Source organism: Macaca thibetana, chromosome 12 (genome assembly GCF_024542745.1).
Source record: "Macaca thibetana thibetana isolate TM-01 chromosome 12, ASM2454274v1, whole genome shotgun sequence".
Taxonomy (NCBI): Eukaryota; Metazoa; Chordata; class Mammalia; order Primates; family Cercopithecidae; genus Macaca; species Macaca thibetana.
In genome coordinates this window covers 17762263-17781089 of record NC_065589.1, presented here as the reverse complement: position 1 = coordinate 17781089, position 18827 = coordinate 17762263, and the positions used below count along the sequence as shown (strand labels likewise).

Here is an 18827-nt window from a genome sequence, read left to right as displayed (position 1 = left end):
TTATAACTATTTTCTTTTTGTATTAAGCTTCCCATAAAAACAAATTTTAACTAATGAACCGCTGAACATAATAACCATATATTATAATAATCCACCAATCTGCTATAACACTATAAAAATAATACATATTCTGATATATGGCTGAACAAAGCCTTGTCCATTAGATATATTACTGATAGTAACAGTTAGATTAATAGCAATATCTCTCTACACAATGGATTTCACAGCACGGGCCTGAAGCCCCTCTCTTCATCAGTAGATACAGTTTATTTATTTTTCTGTTCAGTTTGTATCACCTTTTAAAACCTACTCTTGGAGGAATAGCTTAAGAAATAATGATTAGGAATTTATAAATCAAAACTTCTGTCACCAAACAGTTTGAAGGCTGAAGTTGTGGTATTGAAAGACCAAGGTCTTCTACCTCCCTTTACTCCACCTGGAATCTGACTGTGTTCTAAAAAGCAAAATGATTAGCTATGAATGCTTGAGAATCAGATTATGGTTTTCTTTTTTCAAAAACCAATTATGATATTTTTATTATGTGTTCAGATTTCTCTAAGATTCTACCCTTCTTCCAAAGAGAATATTGAGTGCCTCATTTGTCATGTTTCATTTCCATAGGTAATAAAAACAATGATCCCCAAATCAAGTAGAGGAAATGGCTTAGTTTACCCTCTGCTTTTTCACATCAATCAATATAAAAATGATTTTGAGCCATGGCTTAAGTTAGAATGCTCATTACATTTCATATTAAAATTATTTGTAGAAAGTTACAAGGATGGAAAACTTAATACCGCAATGGTAATCCAAATATCCCATGTCAATAGTCCTTTCCCTGTTTAGAGTTCATTATAGGAGGCCTTTATTCTTTTTTTTTTTTTTTTGCATTGCTGAGAAAGTCACTAAAAGGTAGAATCAGAAATAACAAAAGAAACCAATTTTACCACTTAAAAATTAAATTCTGAAACTCTTATAAAGTTAATAAAAGTGCCTTCTAAAATTCAGTTTTTTTTACTGACAATACTTTTGACCATATTCTAAAAAAAATTATGTTCTCTGTATAATAACAGAGTCTGACAATATTTGAGTTATAATCATTGCATGGCCACTTGAGTGCTTACACATAGTGTTCAGAGTAACCCTCTGGCAGCACAGTATGGCAGAACTAGCCTCTATTTTGAGTGAGAGGAACTCACTCAATGGAAGCATATTCTCCCGTTATGGATTATTGGTTTGTTAATCTATCCAAATCTGACTTTCCTTCTTTGAAACCCTCCAGGGTTTTGAGGATTAAAAGATGTAATTTAATACCTTGTTGGGTACATGGTGCATACCAGGTAAGTGTTAGGTTACCCTGATTATAGTTCTTGCTCTACAAAACTCATCATCTGTCTTAGTGAAGCAAAAAGAAGCTCCACATTTCTGTAGCATCATGAATTCCACATATTTAAACTTTTGGGGGAAAAAAACCCCAAAACCTTGTAACCAACCAACTAGCCAACCAACCAACCAACCAACCAAAAAAACCCACTAACTATTCAATATTCAAAACTCGGCAACCAAACCATGACATCATCATCATACTTGGATGCTCCAAGGGAACGTTGTCAACAGCAATATCCAGGCTTCCAGGAATGGTCTGCATTTTGCTTATTCTGTCGGCCCTGGAAGAGTCCATGAGCAAGGAAACACACACACACACACACACACACACACACACACACACAGAGAGTATTATTCCAATTTTCAAGAAAAAGCAGTCATCTATAATTCTGAGTTTTGTTAAGGGTAAACAGCAGATTCCCAAATAATCTTGTGAATGATTTATTTAGCTGGTTTAATTTTGCAAACTAAAATACATGTGATACTGCAAATAAAAATACAAATCAGGGAGGGGTCAAGTGACAGATTTTCTGAAAAAGATTTTAAATGTATTTCCTTCTACTTCTGATGACACAAAAATGATCAAAAAAGTATGAGAGTAAATTATGGAGTTTTTATTAACAAAAGCTAACAGTATTTAAAGTGGCTTAAGTAATGCACTCTCATAATGAATTTTAAGAAGTTTTGAGAGCAAGCTTGGTCTTTGCTACAATTGCCAAGTGGACGGTCCATATTCTTCCTCTTCACCAACAAACAAGGAGGAGGGGGACCCTTCCCTGAGCCCTGTTTCTTCTGCTCTCTCACCCCTATAGTGTATGCGGACACCCCTTCCCCACCTGTCTCCCACTCACATGCACTCCCTGGCTCAAGTCCTCCCATTTCCCTCCTACTCTCTCTCTATTAAAATCTCTCGCCAGGGCCGGGCGCGGTGGCTCATGCCTGTAATCCCTGCACTTTGGGAGGCCGAGGCGGGCGGATCACGAGGTCAGGAGATCGAGACCATCCTGGCTAACACGGTGAAACCCCGTCTCTACTAAAATACAAAAAATTAGCGGGGCGCGGTGGCGGGCGCCTGTAGTCCCAGCTACTCGGGAGGCTGAGGCAGGAGAATGGCGCGAACCTGGGAGGCGGAGCTTGCAGTGAGCCGAGATGGTGCCACTGCACTCCAGCCTGGGCGACAGAGTGAAGACTCCGCCTCAAAAAACAACAACAACAACAAAAAAAAAAACCAAAAAAAAACACCTCTCGCCAGTCTTCCTTTAGAGTAGTGTGAAAGCTGCTGATAACAGTTGCAAGTCTCAGGAAATCTACTTTGAAAGGTGGAATAATTACAGTGATGGGTCAGAGTCAGCTCTTCTCAGCTTGTGAGAGCTGAATGTTCAATTTTTAGGAATTTTGCTTGACAGCTAAACACGGCCATTAATATAAATTAAGTTAAATAAACTTATGAAAGAAATTATATTAAACACAAAGGTAGTAAGTACTCAAAATTCACCACTTTCTGATTATTTCACTACATGGTAAGATTATCTGTACATCTCTAACTATATGGTGGAAATGCTGTATTAGGGTGCACATCTCTTGCTAACTCTATGTTCAGTGAAGCCCCATTGGTAGGTTGGAATCAGCAATAGTAGATAGACACCGGCCATCAGCACAAGTCCGTTGTTCCCTTAAAGAGTTGGTTGTGAAACATTTGTCAGCACACCACTGAGAATAAAGGCCATAAAGTGTGAGGCTGACATGAAATAATTTAATGTCAGCACTGCGTTGTGTATTCTAGGGTGCCCTCTTAATTTACACGGTAATAATTTTCCTTGCTATTCACTGATAACATGGGTTTTGTAAGAGTTTGTTTTTTTCTATTTATAACAGATCACCCCAGGACCTTCTACCTATTCTCTTCTGCTCAGCATTATAGCCTTTCACGCTTCAGTATACTGGCAAAAAGGTAAAGAGGAAAGGCTGGGCCTTAGGAAGGCTATGGTATGGGTTTTGGCCAGGATGTTTGATTACTTTAAAGGGGAGGAAGCTCTCTCCATGTAAGAAGTGGTCCTTTTTTTTTTTGAGACAGGGTCTTACTCTGTCACCCAGGCTGGAATGCAGTAGTGCAGTCGTGGCTCACTGCAGCCTCAACCTTCCAGTCTCAAGGGATCTTCCCACTTCAGCCTCCAGAGTATTTAGGACGACAGGCACATGATACCGCACCCAGATAATTTTTAAAAGTTTTATTAGAGATGATGTTGCTACTGTGTTGCCAAGGCTGGTCTGGAACTTCTGGGTTCAAGCCATCCTCCTGTCTTAGCCTCCCAAAGTGTTGGAATTACAGGTGTGAGCCACTGCATCTGGCAGGAATGGTCTTATAGCATCAAAAATAAGTCAGACAGGTTCCAGACTCCTTCAAGATGTTACTTCCCATTTTTATTTTGCTTTCTAAGATTTATATAATTTTCAGAACAACATCATCAACAAAACATTGGCAAAACTTCTTGTCACATAGAGTATGTCCTCTCCAGAAGCTGCACAAAATATTAACTGTTCTTGCTTCATAATATTATATTATTTTCATTTTGCATAAATGAATTAAAGGATTGGAGATTGTTGATTCTTAGATGGGAGAGGCAGAGAGTCAATATTTGGGAACAAAAAGTACAAGAATACTGTGTGTATATTAGAGGGTCAGAAGTTCATGATAAGTAGCTTGTAATGAGCGACCTCGTCATCATCAGATGTTGGATGTATGGTTATTCATTTAAAAAATGTTGTGGCATGTATATGTTTTCTGTTTTGGCAATAATTTCTACTGTCTTTTCTAAAAGTATTTGAATGACAGAGCTGTTATGAGTGATTATATTTACAGCAAAATAACTGTAAAACATTGTCCTAAAATTGTTTAATACTCCCCCTACTGAGAGATGTCTATGCTTCCTTCCTTTGAATCTAAGTACTGTGTCTGGGCTCTGTAACAGCTTGATAGGTGACTTTGGCAGACATGGCACTGTAACAGCTTCTGGGCCCCAAACTGAAATCAACAGTGGTCATTTCCTGCCCTTGAGACACTTACTTTTAAAACGCAGCCACCACGCCTAAGGAAGTCAAAGAATTTCATGAAGAGGACCCCACAGAGAACTGAGATATCTAGCTCATAGTCCCCGCTGAGTTTCCAGCCAACAGCCAGCACTGATTGGCTGAAAACCAAACGAGCCATCTTGAAAGTGGATCCTCTGACCCCAGCTGATCTCTCTCAGCCCATGCCATGTGTGGAAGAGATAAGCTCTCCTCACTCAGATGTGCTCAAATTGTGGACTCAGGAGTATAACTACTGTTGCAGTGTTGTTATTTTAAACCATTAAGTTTTGAGGTGGTTTGTTATACAGCAATAAATAACTGATACAGTTTAACATTTCACAGTCCTTCCATACAATTCTAGCAGTTTTTGCCTTTGTGGCACTATTTGGGCATATGTGAAGTCACCTGAAAAATGTCTGCTTTCTGGAGGTTTGGGCATTCGGGAATCAGATCCTCAGGTATTTATGAAGCGATAACAAATCAACATGGCTGATTTTTGTTAATTTCAAGAGTATTAAAAAAACATACCTTCTATAATCTGATACTAGTTTAATCAGGTCCTCGGTTGAAATCTTGCTACTTTCTTGTCTAAACAATGGTGAAAATCTTGAGTCTCTGTCCACATTTCCCTGGTTGTCCTTAAATACTGATCTGAAAGAAAATATTTATTCAGGTTGGTATTTGGATATTGTTTATAAAGTTGTGTTTTTAAGGTGACTATATTAATTAAACTTCTCATTTATAACCAGAGAAGCTCTAAGAACTTACAAAATAAAAAGAGAAAACTTCTTATACAGATGTTTCATTTATACACTTTATTTTTGTTATCTTTAATTTTTTATTTTTAACTCTGTATCCAAAGTGATAACATTCCACATTACAACTGTATTTTTTATGATGTCTCACATTTAATAACTTGTGTCAAAACCTTGGAGTATTAGGGAAGTGGAAAAGAATAGGAACACAAGTTATTCTTTTAAATTATTTCTTCAAGACACCTTAAACCTGGGCAGGACAGAGTCACTTCAATTTGAGTGGCATTACTAGGATTTACGAGTGGTGGAACAGGGATAAGGTTTTATATGTGAGTGTGGAAGGCCATACTCTTGACACATTTTCGTGGAGCTAAATGTACCCATGTCCTAACTTTTAGGACAGAGGCAAAGATAATATGGAAGGCACCTGAGTCAGACTTTTGTTTTAAAGAAAGAGAACACCATGAATCCTAGCCACTTATTTCCTTCCTTGGTCTATTTCATTGGAACCAAGGAAAGTTAGGCTTAGTTGAAACACATAAATAGCTTTTGTCCAAATAATATAGCAACATCAGACAGTACTTGCTTCACATACGTACCATGCTTAGATGTCAGTTTTACATGAAGTTCCTCATATCTCATCATACAATGTGTGGTCCAAAAAAAATTAGACCCATATATTTTCTTCAATGTTAGAGAAATAAATATTGAATTCTTACTTCAGTGTTAGAGAAATACTGAATTCTTACTTCTTCTAATGTAGGGCCTTAACTAGAATGTTTCATCACTCTTTAAGTTAACCGAAGAATTCAATGCACAGGCTGAGATGACCATTTAAACAGATATCAGATTATACAACTTTAGTGTTAAATAGAACACTAAAAGAAAATAGGCTAAGATTTTATCAGAATGATATTTTTAGACTCCTTCAAGTTGTCTCCTCATTTTTTCTCTGTTAAGTAGTGAATGAGGGAAGGTAAAAAGGCAAATAACATTGGGGAGAAAGAATAAAAATATTACATGAACATTATTTTTATTTAAATATTATAAAGGGCGTTTGTTTCAGTGCATCACATGTTGAAACTAACATGACACAATTCCCAATATGAGAGGAAGCTAAACTGAGCTTGAGCAATAACTTTTTAATTAATTAGTGACTTCCATTTATTGATAGATGTTAATTGTGGAACTCAATTTGCTCTTATCCACAACTCTGTCATGGAAATTGCTCACTTACACTGGACACTTTTCATAAAAAGAATGAAGAGTACAGCACCATGGGAGAAGTTTTGCTCACAGTGCCATACAACCTGCGGCTGCTCAAGAAATATATAACTGGTGGCTGGGCACGGTGACCGCCTGTAATCCCAGCACTTTAGGAGGCCAAGATGGGGGAATCACGAGGTCAGGAGATTGAGACCAGCCTGGCTAACATGGTGAAACCCCATCTCTACTAAAAAACACAAAAACTAGCTGGGCGTGGTGACGTGCACCTGTAATCCCAACTAGTTAGGAGGCTGAGGCAGGAGAATCCTTGAAGCTGGGGGGTGAAGGTTGCAGTGAGCCGCGATTGTGCCACTGCACTTCAGCCTGGCGACACAGTGAGACTCCGTCTCAAAAGAAAAAGTAGGCCAGGCGCAGTGGCTGAAGCCTGTAATCCCAGCACTTTGGGAGGCCGAGGTGGGCGGATCACGAGGTCAGGAGATCGAGGCCATCCTGGCGAACACGGTGAAACCCCGTCTCTACTAAAAAAAAATACAAAAATTTAGCCGGGCGTGGTGGCGGGTGCCTGTAGTCCCAGCTACTCGGGAGGCTGAGGCAGGAGAATGGCGTGAACCCGGGAGGCGGAGCTTGCAGTGAGCTGAGATCGCGCCACTGCACTCCAGCCTGGGCGACAGAGAGAGACTCCGTCTCAAAAAAAAAAAAAAAAAAAAAAAAAAAAAAAGAAAAAGTATATATATGTGTATATATGTATATATGTATATGTATATATGTATGTATATGTGTGTATATGTATATATGCATGTGTGTGTATATATACATATATATGTATATGGCAGGAGATAAAAGAACTGATTCATTTACACAGATGGTTTTGTGATGGCTGGAACACCTAGTTCCAACTGCTACAGTTGATCAGTGGTCAGTATATTGTGAGGGTGTCAGCACCATGATATTTGGGGTATGATTGTAGGAATCATGAAATATGGCCCAGCCATTCCAAAACCACTCGTGTAAGTTTTTTTGTTTTCTTGCCCAAAGGAAAAGAACCTTAGATGTCCCTGATAGATTCATTCACAAACAGCATGAATAACCATGATGTGCAGAATGAAGTAGACATATGTTTTGTGTGTGTGTGTGTCTATGGAAGAAAACACATAAAAGTGGTTTTCAGATAGCTGAAGATGATTTTGAAAAATAAATTATTTAATAATGAGAGCTCTACAAAGACAGACAGAAGGAAGCACTGTGGGGTGCACTCGGGTTTTTGTCACTGGAAGGAGTCAAACAGAAGTTGGACGACCATTTGTTGAAGACGTTGTCAGTATGGGAATCTTAAATGACAGTTGCACTGTGCACCTTCCATAATTGTAGAGATATGAGAATGAAATGTTTATTTTAATTTTGCTTAATTAAAAAGTCAGTGTTGAGTGCTGGTCCATTTAGAATATCAAATGAGGTAGTCAAGGAAATCACAAAAGAGTCCTTGCAAGGATGCTGGCACATAGGATTCTGGGGATGATATGCACGGAAAGAGAGCCATTTACAACCTGACACATTCGGAAGGGTCAGTTTTCTCCCGAGTCAATGAGTATAAAATACTTTGTGTAGTCGTCTGTATGTGTTCTCTATTCCTCCCCCAAGGATAACCTTTTCACTGTAAAATGGCACTGCAGCTGGTGCCAAATATAAGAACACCAAATTAATTTCAGAAAAAAACATTGTTCACAGCGATGAGCATCTGTGCGTACTGCAGTGGGTGGGATGATTAGATGTGGGTAAAAATATGGTCATAATCTAAATTGTCAGTTCTACTTTTTAATGACAGTTGATTGTAAGGGCCAACACGTCTTAGGGCACACTGAAAGCTATACTTCGGAACAAACTGCAATCTAGAAAGCATAACAGGAAGGAGCAGTAGCCTCAAAATCAGCCTTATCAATTAGGTATTGAAGTATGTCAGGAAGCTGGTAAAAACATGGGCAACAATCAGCCTTCCTCTGATGCTGTCCATACTTATTTGAAGCAGTTTCTACATTGTGAAAGAGGAATTAAAATCTTTGGCTGGATCTTTTGTACTTTTTTGTGGTTAGGTAATCCAAATGGTTTGACATATCTTTAGAATTGTCCTGCTAACTATTTTTCTCAGTTGTGAGAAACTTATGTGGAAGTAAATCACATGTGTATATACACGGGTTGGTGCTGTTTCCTAACCTACAACCAGACCACTAATTGGGCATTCATATGGTCTAAGCTTGTGGTTTCACTGGCTTTCCTATCCTAGGAATCATTTCAATAGTCAGTAATACTGTCAGCCTCCCTAGAGACTTCATCTGTCTTTCTTCCAGCTTATTTTACTTATTTTACTTCAAAGCAGGATTGTCCCTTCGCCTGACTTCTCAGGTTCTTTCAATAATGGGTAATTCATTGACTTCTCTCCTTTATATTGTTCTTCACTGCCCCAAATTTATCAGAAAAGGGGACTTGGTGACGTAACTATGATCTCTGTAAGTGACTTCTAGTAATAATAATATTAGAAAAAAATGACTTCTAAAAATAACAGTTTTTTATAGGGTACATATCTGTGCTCCTTAATCCTTATACCAGTAAATTAGATATTCTTATTTTCCTCTTTTGTAGATTAAAAAAAATAGGTAAAGTCAGGTTATAAGGAACTTGCCCAAGCTCACTTGGCTAATAAAGGATAGAGTGGGGTTTTTTTCTTTTTTCTTTTTTTAGAAACAGGGTCTCACTCTGTTGCCCAGGTTGGAGTGCACTACTACCATAGTTCACTGCAACTTCCAGCTTCTGGGCTCATGTGATACTGCTATCTCAACCTCCTGAGTGGCTAGGACTACAGGTGTACGCTACCACTCTTGGTTAATTTTTTAAAAGTTTCTTAGAGATTGGGTCTCATTATGCTGCCCAGGCTGATCTAGAACTCCTGGCCTTAAGCGAACCTCCAGGAGACCTTGGCCTCCTAAAGTGTTGGGATTATAGGCATGGCCCACCATGCCTGGCCAGAGTTAGGATTTTTGAGCTCAGTTCTGTCTGGCCCTAAAACGCCTGCTTCTAAAGTCTCAGAGCAATGTTGGATCCTTAAAGTGAAAAATGTGTGCACTATTGTACTTTTGTTATACTGGAATATTTCACAACAGACATCTTGCCTCTACTTGCCCCAGTAGGTTTTCTGGAGGGAACTGAGAATGCTTAAGAATACCAAAAATGTTTAATCAGTGAATTATAATTAGTTAGCCTTTCTCTTAAAGCTTATGAGAAATAAAAACAAATTCATTACGAAGGGTTTTGTAGCTCTAAATACCATCTTTTTTCATGCAGAATGTCCTGGCATTAGTTGTTCCTATAGAAAGAGATAGAAAAGGGAGGATAAAGTACTATCCATGAGCTATTTTATGCCAAATGCTTCTGCACTTGAGATTGCACATACTGTTCATAAGGCAGGTATTGTCAGCTTCAATTTATAGCTGGGAACCTTGAGACTTGGAGAAGAAACTTGTTCCAAGTCACAGTAAGTAGTGGCCTGATCTGCAATGTTTATCAGACTCCCAGGCCTAGACTCTCCCTCCCTTGCTATGGCACTGCCTTAGGGCAAACTAATTCCTGGAGACTGCATGAATCTATCTTGGTTTACTGCTGCCCAAACTTCCACATTTCTCCTTCCTACACCTACTCATCTCCAACTTCAAATAACAACCTCAAAATTATGACAGATATTGGTGAGTTTACTCTGAATATACATCACTGGGAACTGTGAGACTTAAAAATGGCATAATTAATAGGTTCTCTCGTCCTTCTGGATGTTAAAGTTGGATACATTGAGATAATGTTACCAAAGTTCAAATGAATATTTGATGGGCTGTATTATTTGCCACCACACCTGGCTAATTTTTGTATTTTTAGAGAGACGGGGTTTCACCATGTTGGCCAGGCTGGTCTCGAACTCCTGACCTCGGGATCTGCCTGTCTCGGCCTCCCAAAGTGCTGGGATTACAGGTGTGAGCTACCATGCCCGGCCGGTAGCTCTAACCTTTCTTAGTTCATTCAATGTGTACATTGCTGACCTTTTAGCCTTATGAGTCTATGCCAGGCTCTTCCTCACTTAAGAAATTCTTATACTAATAAAGATGTAAAGAGATTGAGGAGGACAATAATAATTGATGATATTAAACAGTTCTGAAAAGCAATTATGGTTCTTCATGAAGAGGTTATGCATCCAAGTGAATGATGTGTCCATCTATGTCCACAGAACTCAGCCTTTCTTTCAGAGAGGCAACTGGTACTGATACATTTGGCTAGGCTAAACAGTATCAAAGTCAAAATGAGTTTAAATGATTGGTTTGATGGTTTCATTTGGACATCCATATATAGACCTGAGCTCTACGCATAGATGAAAACATGCAGCTGCATAAGAAATCATAGTGCATCTATCTGAATTTTAGGCACACCAGACTCTCAAGACTGACATAATGTCAAAGATTTGTTAAGTCAAATACACATAATAAACAATTTATGACATTGATTTGATATCTACCAAGAACCCATAGCATATCTGGTCACGCACGCACGGCACATGTGTCACGGCCCTCTATTATAAACTGTATTGCTAAACTGTCTTGTGAAATGTATTCTCAGGGAAGCTCAAGATGTTTATGAAGATGACCATATTAGCATTTTTCCAGTTGTAGACACATTAAAAATAATAGGCAACACAAAAATGTTCAAAACTGAAGCTTCCAATGCCACCATTAAATGTATTTCTGGTCTGTTGGCTGTAACTGTCGACTTACCTTACTGCCCAGGCGAAAGGCATACGGTATTTTCCCAATTTGCCGCAGAACTGTCTGTTGGATTTTAGTATCTTTTGTGCATACTAAAGAAAAAATAAATACAAATATTGTTTAGAATAGCACTTTACAAACTGTACATATAAAATAATACTAAATACTTTTTCATATTATTTTATGCTGAAACTCAGCATAACTCTGTCTTACTAGCCCATATTACCTTATAAAGAGCCAAATGGTGTCCATCTGTGTTCAAACTATTGTATAATATTTTTCTTTGTTTCTTTTTAGTTTGGAGATTTCAAATGTAGAAAATATCCATGTCTTGGAATATCAACTTTTTTCCTTTTTTTTTTTTTTTTTTTACTTAAAAGATTTTAAAATCTTGAACGGAAAGTATTAGCAACTTTACATTTACAGTCTATTCTATATCCCTTTTATTTGTAATGACAGAGGGCAGGAGACTGGTTCTATAAAGTGTCATATAGTAAACACATTGGGTTTCATGGGCCATATAGTCTCTGTCACAAATTTTCAACTCTGTTTCTGTAGCAGGGAAGTGGCCATAGACAATCCACAAATGAATGTGACTGTGTTTCATTAAAACTTTATCAAAACAGATGGTAGGCTGGATTTGGCCTGCACACCGTAGTTTGCCAAACACTGAATTATGGGACTCTCATAAATATGTTAAACTTCTTTCTAAATTGTCATACATGCTCAGATTCAATTCTTGTAAGCTATTTCCTCAGTATATTTCTTTGGCATGGAAAATATAGACTTTTAATACTTCTTTTCTTTTTTTTTTTAGACGGAGTCTCCCTCTGTCGCCCAGGCTGGAGTGCAGTGGCGCGATCTTGGCTCACTGCAAGCTCCACCTCCCGGGTTCACGCCATTCTCCTGCCTCAGCCTCCCGAGTAGCTGGGACTACAGGCGCCTGTCACCACATCCAGCTAGTTTTTTGCATTTTTAGTAGAGACGGGGTTTCACCGTGTTAGCCAGGATGGTCTCTATCTCCTGACCTCGTAATCCATCCGCCTTGGCCTCCCAAAGTGTTGGGATTACAGGCGTGAGCTGCCGCGCCCGGCCTTAATATTTATTTTCTATTAAACAGTAATATTTGATTATTAAAGAAAATCTAATAGAAAAGAAGGAAGTAGAAACATATTACCTGTAGTTCCACCATTCAAAGCACAGTATTCTCTTTCCTGTTCCTTTTTTCACTTAAGTGATATTATAATTTGATATACAATTATTTATCTCACTTTGTTCATCATCAGCATTGCTGATGTCTCATTCACTTGCTTTTACTAAGATTATTCCTAAGGTTTCATTATTACTAATACTCTGACCCTTGGAGTGAAAGCTTTGTCCACATTTGAATTTATTTCTACCATTAGATTCTCAGAGATCAAAAATTACCAGATCAAAAGAACATAAAGCAAAAAGATATACTTAAAAAAATTTCTGGTGGATATTCATTTCACCAATAAGTGAGTATTTCAAGATACACAAATTTGATAATTCAAAGTGTGGCCTTCTTTCTTAAAAGCAAATGAAGTTGGCTGGGCGCAGTGGCTCATGGCCTGTAATCCCAGCACTTTGAGAGCCCAAGGCAGGCTGGTCACTTGAAGTCAGGAGTTCGAGACCAGCCTGACCAACATGGTGAAACCCCGTTTCTACTATAAAATACAAAAAATTAGGCAGGCGTGGTGGCATGCGCCTGTAATCCCAGCTACTGGGGAGGCTGAGGCAGGAGAATCACTTGAACTCAGGAGGTGGAGGTTGCAGTGAGCCGAGATCACACCATTGCACTCCAGCCTGGGCAACAGAGAGAGACTCCATTAAAAAAGCAAAAGCAAAAGCAAATGAAGTTATTTATAAGATTATACATTACCTTGTTGGAGTCTGGGTTCTTAACATAAGGTTCGGCACCACTTGCAATGTTTCCCATCAAGACTTTTTCAATTTTGGCCACCAGAACAATTTCAGAATGTGGATTGCTTACAGAAAATACAGCCTGTGTACAAAGAAAGCAGCTAATAAGCATGGAAGAAACCACATTGTAGACATTTACAAAATTCCACTTTTTCAAAAAAGGACAGCTTTAAGGGAATTTTTATTCAGGAAATTGCTCATCTTATGTGATCTATTGGTAAGAATAATGGTACACGCATTTTCCATCTCATCACAAGTAAACAAAGTGCCACCTGCTTTGGAAATTTTAGCCATTCCTCCGGAAGTCCCTTGATGTGAGGTTCTTCTGATTGTCTTGGCGTGATGGTGTCGATGTTGCCATTTTCCAAAGCCACAGAAGCCCCCAAGAGCATCTGTCTGACAGCAGCATGGTTTAGATCCACGTGAAAATCAGCAGAAATCTTCCTGCTGTCTCTGAGGTCATAAAGTGCCACACTCACAAAAAAAGGCTCAATCTGCATGAAAAAGAAAGAACAGATGTTTTTGACATAAAATCATTATCCATGCGACAGCCTCGTTAGTACGTCATTTAACAAAGCAGTAGATAAAATAAATGCAGCAGGCAAGCTTCCCTTGACTCAGTGACCCGGAATCCTGTCCTCCAGCAAGTGCCTTAGATCCTAGTACTGTATCTCATTGGTTCTTTAGTTTCCCTGCCAAGAACTCTCTTCTTTATGTTGCTTTTACATGCATGGTTGGGCCTTACAAATCCTTCCAGTTATTTCCCTTACAGTCTTAGAAAACACATGCCACCTCAGTCCCCTAGGCCCTTGAAAATCTGTAATGAAATCCTAGAAGTTTCCAGACTGCACTGTGGTTGGACTTCACTAAACCAACCACGTCTCTGTTTTTTATCACAGCTTGATAGAAACATAATAATAGCTGACAGTTGTGGAGCATTTACTCTGTGTTTTGCACTGTTCTAAGGCACTCCTAACACATTAGTGTCACAGATACATATTAAAGCACAAAACACTGTGGCAAGCAGGTAGGGGAGCATCAGGTTGTGAGGGAGTCTGTTGGCAGAGAGGGCGGGAAGTTTCCCAAGATGAGTTGATATCTTAGTTGAATTGTTAAAACAGATACTATTTTTTCTCTTATCTTGAAATAATTTTGAATAGAGAGAAAGGTTGTGTATAAGGTGCATAAAACCACCTTATTTACCCCCCCTTGCCCGGATTCAACTCTTAACCTCCTGTTTCTCTCTCTGTCTCTCTCCCTGTCTGTCTCTCTCTCTCACACACACACACGCACACGCACTCGCTCTCGCTCACGCAGTCACCTAGTATAACCAGTGTGAATGCTTTGAGAGCAAGTTTCCAGTATTATTCCTCCCCTAAATACTCCGGTGAGTGTTTCCCCCAAATGAGGACACTCACCTGCCTAATCACTGTGCAGCCATCCAAGTCAGGAAAGTGATATGGGCCTAAAACCACTGTGCAACTCGCATGCTCCTTTCAGTGCTGCCAGTTGACTCAACAATGTCTCTGTTTTTCTTTCTGGTCCAGAATCCCATCTAGGACCTACTCATTATGTTTTTCTGCTATTTCCCTTCAATTTACTTCAGTCAAAACTGTTCCTCAGTCTTTTTCTCTCTTTCAGGTTTTTGGCCTTTCAAAGAGTACAGGACATACATTCTGACATACATTCAATCTGGGTCTGTTGTGTGTGTCCTCATGACAGGATTCAGGTCATGCTTTTACGGCAGTACAATCTCGGATCGATGCTTGATTTTCATACTTCATTGTTTCAAGAGCACACAGTGTCAACTCCTTCAGCAGCTGTGACGTTAACCTTATCTGCTGGTTTTCTCCATTATAAAGGTCACCATTTTCCCTTTGGCAATTGATTTGTATTTGTGGAAATATGTTCTGAGATTACCCTCATGTCTTGCTACTCATTAAACACAACCCACCCTAGTCTTCATCTCCATTGATAACTTCCATTGCAGTCAACTACCACCACAATGGTGGCCAATGGTGATTTTTCAGTTCCACCATTCTTTCTACACGTATTAGCTAGTATTCCATCATAAGGATGAACTTCCCCTTCTCCCTTATTTTGATATTAATTAATTAATTTATTAATACAAGTATAGGCCGGGCGCGGTGGCTCACGCCTGTAATCCCAGCACTTTGGGAGGCCGAGGCGGGCGGATCACAAGGTCAGGAGATCGAGACCACGGTGAAACCCCGTCTCTACTAAAAATACAAAAAATTAGCCCGGCGCGGTTGTGGGCGCCTGTAGTCCCAGCTACTCGGGAGGCTGAGGCAGGAGAATGGCGTGAACCCGGGAGGTGGAGCTTGCAGTGAGCCGAGATCGCGCCACTGCACTCCAGCCTGGGCGACAGAGCGAGACTCCATCTCAAAAAAAAAAAAAAAAAAAAAAAAAAAAAAAAAAAAAAAAAAAAAATACAAGTATAGACTCATGGATTACCGTTTTACTCAATGGGTTTTGCTCTTACAATAATTAGTGTTAGTGTGATGCTGAAATTGTCCCAGATTTGGCTAGAGGCATTCATTCAAGTTAACTTCTGGGTATTTTTTTGGCAAGTCTCCATCATTTTTTGAGTACTTCTTTATCAAATAGTATGTTCCAGACTTATCCTATACTTCTCATGCTCCAGATATTTCTCCAGGGAGCCCTGGTTCCTTATAGTGAGGGTGACATTTACAAACGACGATCTGGGTGCTTGTTGTGTTCACTGTCACTGGGATATCATTGCTTCTGTGCCCTCCCATCATACGGAGGTAAGAAATACACACACACACACACACACACACATAATTTATCTCTATCTGTGTATGAATACTTATTAAAAACCAATTAGTTCATGTTTATACCTCTGCTTCCAATACAAACACTCAAGGGTTCATTCTAGCCTTCCCATTTTTTATAGTGGTAAGTAGGTCCTCCAACAGTGAGAACCCAGGATCTCATTACCATGAATCTGTTTACTTACTTGTTCCACCAGTTACTTATTGATTCAAAGTAACCAGTCTCCCAACCATACCAGCCATCTTTTCTAATTGCCTCCTCTGGGCTGCCCTGCACCTGTATCCCAACACATCCAGGACAGACTGCTTCTGTTCCTCTTCATGGCTTTCTCTCCCCATCAATTCTTGGGTGCTCACCCAAATTCAAGCCTCTATGTGGCTTTCCTCTTAACCTCTTGTCCCCAGGCTAGGAAGGAAGCGGAAGATGTGAAAATGGGAAAGTTATGGAAGATGGGAAGAAGGAGAAATTTCTTGGTCAAGTTTGAAAGAAGTAGGAATTAGGTAAAGAATTGGTTAGAAGGGATTTCTAGGTAGGGTGTGGGACATGTGCAAAGACATAAGACATCAAAGAGCATAGGAAAAGAACATTAGAGTGGGATCAGAGTGGAAGCAAAAAGAAAAATTGGTAGGAAGTGTTTGTGGGAGAGGCATTTGAGAAACATTAAGGAAGTATGACCAAAGAGCTTGGTTATTCTTTGCATGTGTTTGTATTGGTTGATTGGAGAAAAAGTTTCACAGGGGCAGGAATACAGAAAATTCCCAGGTTTGAGGATAAAAGAAATGAAGTGCATGATCATACCATTGGTTGATATAGGGGATAAAGATACAAAGATGAATTCTAAATGAGACATAGAAAGTCATCTGCGGGACATCCCAGTGGCAGCTGGATGTGTGTATTGAGCCGAGTCAAGGAAACTTGACTGGAGAGCTGGACTTGAGAGTTTTTTTGTGTGTGGGGTCCTGTTGAATCCATGAAATAGAAGAAAATCAGAACAGGATTCTGGAAAGTATCAACATGCAAAGGATGGAGATGGAAGTAGGGAAGACAACTTATAAAACAGATTGGGAAATAGGGAAAAAACTTAAAAAACAAATAAAAAATTTTAAAATGCTGCCAGAGTATTACAGAAGCTAAGAAAGATTCAAGAAGGAAAGAATGGTCAACTAGAAAAATCTCACAACAGAGATAAAGACCAAATTAATATATGCATATGTAATTACATACATATATGTACATATATACATATATTGAATACATGCACATATATGTAGTTATACATTTATGTGGTTAAAATTGGAATACGCCTATAAAAACTAGCATTTTTACTGTTTTAAAATGCTACTTAATTTTGAGTTGATGCCAATCTCTACTAGTATTCTATGGACAAACAGATTATAGTGAAACACCATATTGTGATCCAGTTTATTATTATACAGACTCACTCGTACTGTGGGTTTTGTTAAATGCTTAACGGTATCTCCTGTCTTTGAAATGTAGTAATGTGACTAGTTTATACCAAGGGGACAAGTTCAATTTCTTAATATTAGCAATACTTGCCAGCTCCTTTACTGTTAGAAAAAAGTTTTTGCATATGAAATAATTCAGTAAATTATTTTTAAAAATATAAAGCAATTACAAAGTAAAAGTTTATAGTATACCAATTTAAATTAATTTAGAAAAACTCTTGTTTTGTGGTAGTGGTAGTCTGCCAAAAGTTGAAAAATGCAGAAATTACAGAAAAATAACTCAAGTGAGAACTCAAAACACATTGAAGGTCAAAGCAAAACCCTTATTATTTTTTCCTGAATTGTTGCATTTTGATTTTCATTTCTACTTGTGAATGGAAATAAATACCTACTTTGATAACCCATCAAAAATTAAAGCTCATGTGGTGATTCATTTCTTTCTTCCAATCCACCTTTTCAAAATAAATGTCAAATCACTGTCTTTTCAGTGAGGATTTGTTTAACAAAGCTCTGCAAAGCCTAACAAATTAATTCATAGGTTTCTTGTGTTTAGAATTCTGTACTCTTCTGAAAAAAACTCAACGATAAAATTTTAAATGTAGTTCTACTGTGATGTAGCTTTATTAGTTCAGATTTTTGGAGTCAATTTCTATTTTCAAAGAAATATTTTATACTATAAAACCATCAACTTGAATTTGGTTTTCAATTTACTGACTAAAAAATTACATGCTGTCAAACATTGTTTTCTCATCACGAGGATGTTATTTCAGGGAGTCTTTAGAATCTCATTCATTAAATGCAGTAGTTGGCTCCTAAGCAACTTGGAGAAATACTTCAATTAATTTAAAACATGCTCATTGAATTAAGAACAATGAGTTTAAAAATAGTTTCATTAAGGAAAGAGTGTCATTGAATAAATAAGCAATGATTTTTAAAAAACAATGACCTTAAATAACAAACTGCTGCGAAGGTGAGGCTGACATTATTTTTTGTATTATTGCTCATAGGCACAATGAAATTATTTTTCTAAAGTAATTTCCTAGTTTTTCAACATATGTATCAACTGTAAAATGAAAAACAACACCGACATACAAAACACTCCAAATCAACTTAACCCTTCAGTCTGACAGATACCAAAAGACACACTAACTTGGGTCTCTGTACTTGGCCCTGTTCTCTTGCCTGGGGAGATTGGTCTAAATACAAGCATTTGGCTTCTGAATATGCATCTTAGTACAAAGAAAGGAATTCATGTGGAAGGAGTCATATGCCCCTGGCAGTAGAAAGAAAAGCCCACTATCTTTGATGTTCAGTTTCTAAATTGCATTTAAAAATGTTCTAGGTAAAAAAAAAGCATCTATTTTTATTTAACA

General features: G+C 38.4%; 1 protein-coding gene across 8 annotated transcripts in view; it reads right to left on the bottom strand.

Annotated features, from left to right (window-relative positions):
• Nucleotides 1-18827, bottom strand: part of DOCK10 (dedicator of cytokinesis 10) — a 1376581-nt gene that overhangs the window by 89869 nt on the left and 1267885 nt on the right. For all 8 annotated transcript variants that reach the window (XM_050752140.1, XM_050752144.1, XM_050752143.1 and 5 more), the window contains 5 exons: nt 13444-13665; nt 13131-13253; nt 11237-11319; nt 4981-5103; nt 1585-1664 (listed from right to left, as the gene is read on the bottom strand). In XM_050752140.1, coding sequence (XP_050608097.1) covers nt 1585-1664; nt 4981-5103; nt 11237-11319; nt 13131-13253; nt 13444-13665 — 631 coding nt within the window. The remainder of the gene's footprint in view (nt 1-1584; nt 1665-4980; nt 5104-11236; nt 11320-13130; nt 13254-13443; nt 13666-18827) is intronic.